The following is a 9187-nucleotide window of genomic DNA, read 5'->3' as shown; positions in this document are numbered from 1 at the left end:
CTTCCAAGGGAACAATGTTTGTTCCAAGGGAACACTCTGTGGGCTTGCATTTCGAGGAAATGTTGGCATAGCAAGATTGGAAACACTAAACTGAATTTACTGAACACGTTCAGACATAAATCCATGTGTGTAAAGCCCCTACACTTTTTTGTATAATTTATTTTTCCAATTCAAGATTATCATTTAGATGATGATTACTGTTGTAGTAGGTATTTTATTTATTTTTTTAACTTTGATGATACCTTTTCATTGTTGTTAATACTGTATTTTGGTAATTGTCTTGCAGCATTCTTTTGAAACTGATACGTATGTATCAACTCACCCCCCCGCCCCAAAAAAAGGTGAGTTGATAGCTATCTACGACTGCAGCATAAAATAAAACCGTTAGTGCTGAAATATTCAGCTGCGATATTTTTCATGTTGAGAAACAATTTCATCATCATGACCAGCAAATAGGCTGGTTGACTGGTTTGCGCGTCGACCCTCACAGTGCAGAGGTGCAGGGTTCGATCTTGGCTCCGGCCTTCCTGTGTGCAGTTTGCATGCCTCCACATTCCAATATTTATTGCAGCATATTTTTTTATACCGCTTATCCTCTCTCGAGTCACGGATGAGCTGGAGGCTGTACCAACGGACGGGCGAGAGGTCGGGTACAGACTGGACTTGTTGCCAGATAATTAAAGTGCACATAAAGACAGACAACCATGACCCCTAACAATCACAGATATGAACAATTTAGAGCGGGGATGGGAAAGTGAAATGATGAAGGGGTGCCAGAAATTTTCATCAGTGATACTGTGGGGCCACATAGGACCATGCACTTCTTAACCAGATGTCTTACAAAAATGGAAATGTGAACAAAACATGCGCATGCGTGCAACATACAGTACGTGCTCTTAATATATTATATTTTTCATAATACGTTTCTCAATGCATGTATAAAAGGTACAATGTTCAACAGTAAAGGGTTTGAAGTAAACAAAATATATTTCAAATATTACACTATGTGGCAATTTCTTTCCCCAGTATAAAAGGCTCTCACGCATAAGACGGCACAAAAGTGGTGACCAAGTCACCAGGTTTAGTGCAAGAACTCCTTTTGTGCATTTTTTTTCACAAAAATCAACTCATACAAAATTGTCATATGATTGAAATCTGATGTTTTTCCTGCATGTCATTCCAAATCCACAAAAAATGATTAAGCCTAGTGTTCACATTGTGGTAGCTGCAAACGTAACTAGACCGTGTCTGCCATCTAAAGGCGAATGGTGATCTTATAACTTAAAACTATACAGCGGAACCCTGCTATTGGCGGGGTATAGAGATCGGGTCGAAAAGCGAAAGCCCACGTAAAATTGATATTCCATGAAAAACGGTGATCTGGAAAAAATAAAATAAAATAAATGATAAATATTGAAAAAAAAGTCTGCGGAGCTATAGTAGAGGAAATATGTTTTTAATCACCGCCCCCCCACCCCCATGAAGTTGTTTTTTTCATTTTTCAACTTCATTTAATTACTTGAATTAATAAAGGAGCCCACTCAGAGTGTAGTTGTGGCTGAATGCAGTTGCCCATCCCTGATTTCGAGTCTTTAGTGAACCTAACTTGCACAGGCAACCTCAGAACTGTGAGCTGGATGTGCTCACCGCTCGCTGCGCCTTTGCAATCACACTTCATGCTTTCGCCTTGACAGCAATGGCACTTGGGAGTAGGTTCGTGTTTATTTCTTCGACATCCCAAGCAAAAATCAATTTTACTTTATTGTACTTCATTCAATTAGCTGTCCGGAAAATCCCACTAATCTAATCGAAATACGGCGAATATTTAAAACTGTCATGTGGAAGTGAAATGGAAAGAGGCCTGCTCCGACAATCTCGGCGGAAGATACACAATCTCATTTTGTTGCTCCTCCAGGAGGTGCCACTAATGAATGTTTCTGCAGTAATAAACAACGTCGGACAAATTGCAGGCAGTTGTCTTGTTGTCCATAATGTCCCCAATAATCATAAAACCACAACGCTTTGCATCATGTTGGATTATCAAGGCTGATTTAATTTATTTTTATTAAGCACATGATCATCATACTGTACTTTAATGTGGAAGGTAAAAAGTCATTGAAAAGTGAGACTGAATACTAGTTCCTGACATGTTGGCTTTTAGACCTTTAGTAGTCTAATAGCTCAGAGTTACAACCCAGTTAACGTATGCTCCCATCTCCTCTTTTGATTTTCTGGTTGTATTCCGGTTGTAAAACTGCAGTTGAAGATCCCTTGTGGTTCTATATTTGCCACACTACCATTCTTCCTCTTGTGTTCAACTAATCAGGTCCTGCTTCCACCTGTGTCTTGCCACGGCGATACATTTGGGGCCATTTCAGTCTTCCTTTCGCAATGTTTCTTATTGGATGGTGCTTGTTAGCTTAAGACGCTCAGACTCAAACTAAATCTTCGTGGTTGAAACAACATTTTGATTTGACCGCATTTACTTTTCCCATCAAAGAAGAGAAGATTCACAGAGATAGCTCAGGTTTGTTTGACATTGTCAGCTAAGTAGGAATTTAACAGGATGCCTCTTACTACACCACTACAACTGCTCCGTCAAAAGTTACACACGGGTGACAGAGCTAGCCCAGAGCCTAATACAAAGGGCACCAATGTGGTTTTGAATTTTGTATTTATTTTATTTTGTTTTATTTTTTTTCGAAATGCACTAAGGAGTGGTACCCAAATTTCATTGTATGCTATACAAATGACAATAAAGGCGATTCTGATTCTGATTTATACCCAGCACATTTGATCCAACAATAGGTAATTGAAACTACCGATAGTGATGTGTTGAAGCGACCGAGAAATGGATGACCAGGTTCTCGATATGACTGTAGTGAAAAATAACGCAAATTTCACTACCAACGTTTTTTGAGAAAAAAGTACCGCCAACGTTATCCCGACACCCACAGCCCACCCATTGCGGGCATTCCGCAAATCTTGATTAGAATGCCAATCCCTGTGTCCAAATTCAGATGTGTCAGCCCAGTGGATCAATTTTTTGGGACAATGTTACATTTAATGTTCTTATTTTCAGCTCTCCCGTCCACTCAAATTGAATCAAAATGTGCAAAACAACGGCTAACAACCATGCACAGGAAATCCTGAAAAAGTCAACGTGCTGGAATTATGATTTTTTTGGGGGATTTTTTTTTTGACAGAGGCAACCAAGTTGTATGGAAGAGAAAAAAAGGATGTTAAAAGTGAGACGTTGACCCTCCCGGTTTGTGTTCCATGGCCTAGAATTTTTTTCCCCTCGAGTACTTATGACTTTTAAAATGTTTTTTCTTCAGTTGGAACACAGAGTATTGACTGCTGTGTGCAAAAATAAATTGTAAAGGCAATATAAGTTTCCACTGTAGGCTATAAAAGTTGACTGGTGAGCAGGGATGTTAGCGTCCTGAAAAAGTTTGCTTCTCCTTAAATGTACTGCATTGGCTTTTCTGTCCTGGCTCATCCAAATCTCCAGAAGTTTCCTCCATTTTCTGTGGGTCCATCTGTCTCCCCTGTCATCACGTAGTCATTATTAACTCTCCCTGTTCAATTCTTAGAACATTGATTTTCAACAAATACTTTACGAAATTACATACTTAATGTTAAAATCACATTATGTCCAAATGTTTCGAAGGAAATGGATGATTTTCTTTGATGAAATACAATAAGGCATCTTGGAACATTCGAACAGCCAGACTGAGGGATAAGAGGAGCTTTGCAAGCTCATCTCTGGCTTGCGTGCTCTCAGCTTTTGGAGCAGCTGTGTTCACATTGGCTGCCACACTGCCTCTATGTGGGTGAATACAATTACTGCAGAAGTACAAACTGATCTGCAAATTCTGTTTGGCGACATGCCATGCCGGTGGACATTTATACATGGATGGATTTCTGACCTTTTTTGGAAAGTCGGAACTTTCGTAGGCAAAAGTAACACTGAGAGATATTTTTTTTAAAAAAGCACGCTACAAGCAAATCAATCCATGCCAAAATTCAATTCAGTAATCAGATCGGTATGTATCGGAGATAGAAGCTTGCTTGAGGAAACGTGCTAAGGTTAATTAAAGACTCGAAATTGTGCATAGGTGTGGTGACCAGTCCAGGGTGGACGCCACCTCCATCCAAACGTCAACTGGGATAGCCTCCTGCTCACCTGTGACCCCAACAAGGACAAGTGCATGGGATGACAAAAGGGATGGCTGGTTGATCAAGAAATAACATTAAATGATATAGTTAGCCGAAAAACGTTTTGCGGGTGGGGTTGGGGGGGCTAATATTCTTCTCAAAAGAAATTACGAGAGCACTTTGCAATACACTGGCTACATGTGTGCTATTGTAAACTAAAACTATGATCCAGCAATTCGCTGCGCCCAAAATAGGCCAGTTGTATCTATATATTTTTACAATTGTAACATCTTCCGTATGATGTCCAGCAAAATGAAAAGAGGCGGGTGGCCCGGTGGTTGACTGGTTAGCGCTTCGGCCTCACAGTGCTTAGGTGCAGGGTTTGATTCCGGCTCCGGCCTTCCTGTGTGGAGTTTGCGTGTTCTCCTCGTGCCTGCGTGGGTTTTCTGCGGGTACTCCGGTTGCCTCCCACGTTCCAAAAACATGCATGGCAGGTTAATGGAACACTCTAAATCAAGGGTGGGCAATCCCAGTCCTGGAGGGCCGCTATCCTGCATGTTTTGCATCTCTCCCTGTTGCAACACACCCGATTCTAATGATCAGCTCATCAGCAAGCTCTGCGGAAGCCTGATATTGAACCTGTTCATTTAAATCAGGTGTGTTGCAAGAGGGAGAGTTAGGAAAACATGCACGAATGGTTGTTCGTCTCTGTGTGCCCTGCGATTGGCTGGCAACCAGTTCGGGGTGTCCCCCGCCTACTGCCCAAAGACAGCGGTGATAGGCTCCAGCACGCCCTGCGACCCTTGCAAGGATAAAGCGGATCGGCAAATGGATGGATGGATAGACGAAAACCAGCTCCATTCTTTTCCAAAGAAAATAGACATTTTTTTCCCTATATTTCACTCTTTATTATTTTTAATCGAGAGTACAGTTCTGTAAAATAGAACACTCTATCCCTGAAAATAGTTAGCTCTTAAAACAATCATGTACGAACTCCTTTACACTTTTTTTTAAGTTAACATGAGTAGAAGAATACATTCAGAAATGCACACAGACATACATTTTTAACATTGTTCCCGAAGATGCCATAACTTTAAAATGGGAAAGTGATAGCAGAGTAAATTAGCCATAACCTATTGCGGATTTCAAAACAAAAACACTGCCAGTGTGATATATTGATGCTGTATTCAAGCGACAGAACTTCTTTCATTTTGGAATCAGTCAACACAAAATTGAGTTTGGAGCATTTGATTAAGAGTATGACTGAGCTATGACTGTGCGTCGGTGCAACCTCATTTTTCACCCGTGAGAGGAAACATTGTTCTCAATCCATTCAGACATGAGCCGATTTGATACTTTCCTACCAGTGACCTCCTATACTTTCATACCATGGTTTGCAAGGACATGCGGGGTTACCTTGGATCAGTCGGTCTTTGTCAATTTCAGACGTACTGCAGAATTCCCGTGAACAAATTCCAAAACGTTTGGACAAAAACAAATGGCTTCATCACACATTCGTTTGAGGCATAGTTAAAAACAAACAACAAAAACCACTCGACATATTTAACTGGTTGACCAAAAGACATACAGTAATGGCTACAGTTATGTCACACCAAATCATGTTCGTCGGGTGTTCCGGTTCCCACCAATCATGTTGTACAACAAGCAGAGATTGTGATTGGGGCACATTCCGCTTTGATGGAACCACTTTCCATGCATTTGGGCGGTTGTTTGGTATCTTTTTAATTATTCTGAAACCTTTTTTTTTTCTTTTAATGTAAAGATGCAAGGCAGTCACAAATCAAAACTAGGTAATGCGTGATTAGGCACATCGGAACATTTCATCATGGCAAAGCACCCACATTAAAAGAGCCAACCTGGATATTTTCAATAAGTCACACATTATTACAATCAGGCGGCCCGGTAGTCCAGTGGTTAGCACGTCGACTTCACAGTGCAGAGGTACCGGGTTCAATTCCAGCTGCGGCCTCCCTGTGTGGAGTTTGCATGTTCTCCCCGGGCCAGCGTGGGTTTTCTCCGGGTACTCCGGTTTCCTCCCACATTCCAAAAACATGCATGGCAGGCTGATTGAACGCTCTAAATTGTCCCTAGGTGTGAATGTGAGCGTGGATGGTTGTTCGTCTCTGTGTGCCCTGCGATTGGCTGGCAACCGATTCAGGGTGTCCCCCGCCTACTGCCCGAAGACAGCTGGGATAGGCTCCAGCACCCCCCGCGACGCTAGTGAGGATCAAGCGGTTCGGAAAATGGATGGATTATTACAATCACCGCCGCCCCCCAGCAAATAAATGTTTGTCTGTCTAGTATTTGTACAGCAGTGCGACATCAATTATATGCTCAGAACTACCAAAATGGCCTGAATATAAAAATGACAGGAGTTGACATTGCAGAATAGGTACAAATGCACACATAAATCAAGCAGGGGGTCTTAATAAACTAATCCGTCTCAATGCTTTTGTGTCATATTTACAGTGCAGTGGCGGGAGACTGATTCACCGGAATAAAATCAAACTGCAGACATTTAGGCAAGTTTTTGGATTCCCAAGTGTCGCAGTTTGATACCTGTACTTTGCTTTGTTACTTGATCTGCTGGAGTGTTAGTACGCTTGAACGAGAACTTTTTAGGTTCACCAAAAAGTCCCAACGTGGCACAATTCGTCTTACCTGTGCTCCACGTCATTCATATTCAGGCCAGGATGAACATTGAAATCTTTCATTTTGGAACGAGTGCAATTGTTCAAGTTGGGGAGGTCAGTGGGAAGAATTAAACTGTTTGGTTGTGCTTCGCCGGATCCTAAGTCTTTCATCAAAAACGATTTGTCTTGAAATATCATGTGCAGTGTGCACATGGGAAAGAAACGTCCTTATTATTGAAAGCAAAAGACAGGACATGGTCGGCACGATTTCTTTTGCTTGATATTCACTCCTATGACTATTGTTAGGGAAATGAACGATACTGGTCGGATAGGCTTTCAGACTCCATATTGTCATAAGGTACACTGGTCTCGGAACTACAAGATGTATTTGATATAATGTTTATGCAGTCGTTTCATCATGACTGTCCACTGCTAATTGAGTCTGGCAGCGTTTTGCTGGAGGTGGCTTGTCTCTGGTTTGCGGGTAGTGATGAGACAACGTCCGGTGTCTTTGCAAAGAGCGTGTGATTCATTTGTGTTTGTCGTATGTCATGGATGTGCACTGCTGGTTGTGTTTGAGGGCTTTGCATTGAATGTGGCGTGAGGATGTCAGCAGTGTGGGGACCTCCTGGATCTTTCATGGCCATGCTGGCTCCTACCATGGCAGGGTAACTTGGATTCCGCCTTAGTCCAGAGTTCAGACCCAGCGCAGTGCTCCCGAGCCCAGTCGAGCAAAACGGGGCTAACAGAGTACTTGCAGGTGCCAACGAAGTGGTGTGATGCGGAAGGGTATGGAAGCCTTTCAGTTTTTCCACGAGTCTCAGGTTCAACGTCTCCGTTTGACCATCGTCATCCGTCTGGCCATCTCCTTCCCTCTCGGCCTCACTCAGCACTTCCCTCAGGATGATGCGTGCCGGCTTTGAGGCCAGGAAAGTGTCAAAATATGGCGGGTCATCATCGGAGGGGCTGAACTGAAAATCTGGACAGGCGGTGGCAGATTTGCAGCAAGAACGGGAGGAATTTGGTGGAGTGGAAAGCTGCGCGAGGAGGAGGCTGTCGGGGCGTTTCTTCATCAGTCTGTCCTCATCCCCCATGGCAGCGGCACTGGACGTGGGCTGCTCTCCTCTCGCGTGACCTCGGTCCCGGCTGCTCGGGTCACACGCCGACGCGGAGATCCCGTGCTCCAGCAGGAGGCGTTCGAGCCCTAGCGAGGTGCTGGTGGTCTTGGTGGAGTCTCGAAGGTTGGTGGAGGATTCAACAAGGGAGAGGGATAAGGAGAGGCGGCGAGGGGTGCAGCAGGGTGTGTAGGAGGGCGTATGCGGGGCAGAGAAGACGACCGGAGTAGATGATGTGCTGCTCTGACACGTGGACAGAGCAGAGCTGTAAACGGATGGGTGAAAAATGATGGTGGAAGGGGGAGACAGGTGTTTGGGTGTATTGTAGTAGGGGTGCAGGGACAGAAACAGACAGTCATTAGATCGATATTTGGCGTTGAAATCGAGGAAATGTAACTCAATGTGGAATTAGCAATCAGTGCATTAATCACGACTGGCACGGTGGAAGACTGGTTAACACATCCGCTTCACAGTGCGGAAGTCCAGAGCTCGCTTCCAGGCTTCGGCCTTCCTGTGTGGAGTTTGCATGTTCCCCGCGTGCCTGTGTGGGTTTTCTCCGGGTACTCCAGTTTCCTCCCACATTCCAAATACATGCATGGCAGGTTGATTGCATGCTCGAAATTGTTCCTCGGTGCGCGTGTGAGCACGAATGGTTGTTTGTCTATGTGAGCCCTGCGATTGGCTGGCAGCCAATTCAGGGTGTCCCCCAGCTACTGCCCGAAGACAGCTGGGATAAGACTGCAGCATGCCCGCGACCCTTGTGAGGGTAAGCGGATACGCAAGTGGATGGATGGATATGTCCGTTAATTACACACAAAGACTTCAGCCTTTGAACTTTTAACAGGTGTTGAATCAGGTGTCGGTACATGACTATTTCAGGGCAGGAAGCTTCTTACAACTCCAAACATAATATCCTGATGCCGAAACAGAACATTGTAAATTCGAGTACAAAGTAGACGTATATTTTCCTGCTTATCCTGTATTGCGCATAGGGTTGAGGCAACCGTGAGCATCGTTAACCAAAGGACATTTTTCATTGCAATCATTTTTGACCAATACATTCAAGCGTACGAAGGCTAAAGGAGGATAAAAACATTGAAACATGCAAAATAGGCGATGGTCCAGATAAAAGTGCGGGGACATACATTATATGGCCACGATAGCATGCCACCTAAAAGATGGACGGACAAGCAGATAAGCCACTTCAACATATCCAAAAGTGGTCTAAAATTTTGGGCCAGTGCTGTATTAACAATG

General features: G+C 43.7%; 1 protein-coding gene across 4 annotated transcripts in view; it reads right to left on the bottom strand.

Moving 5' to 3' along the window:
• Positions 1-5050: 5050 nt before the first annotated feature.
• The window catches only part of LOC147203330 (trafficking kinesin-binding protein 1-like), a 37974-nt gene continuing 33837 nt past the window's right edge, over positions 5051-9187 (bottom strand). For all 4 annotated transcript variants that reach the window (XM_086113067.1, XM_086113064.1, XM_086113066.1 and 1 more), the window contains one exon: positions 5051-8195. In XM_086113067.1, the coding sequence (XP_085969193.1) occupies positions 7232-8195 (964 nt within the window). In that variant the 3' untranslated portion in view covers positions 5051-7231. The remainder of the gene's footprint in view (positions 8196-9187) is intronic.

This window comes from Hippocampus guttulatus, chromosome 6 (genome assembly GCF_054856545.1).
Source record: "Hippocampus guttulatus isolate MCC_2025c chromosome 6, RoL_Hgut_1.0, whole genome shotgun sequence".
In the NCBI taxonomy this organism is placed as follows: Eukaryota; Metazoa; Chordata; class Actinopteri; order Syngnathiformes; family Syngnathidae; genus Hippocampus; species Hippocampus guttulatus.
This window is presented reverse-complemented; position numbering and strand designations above follow the sequence as displayed.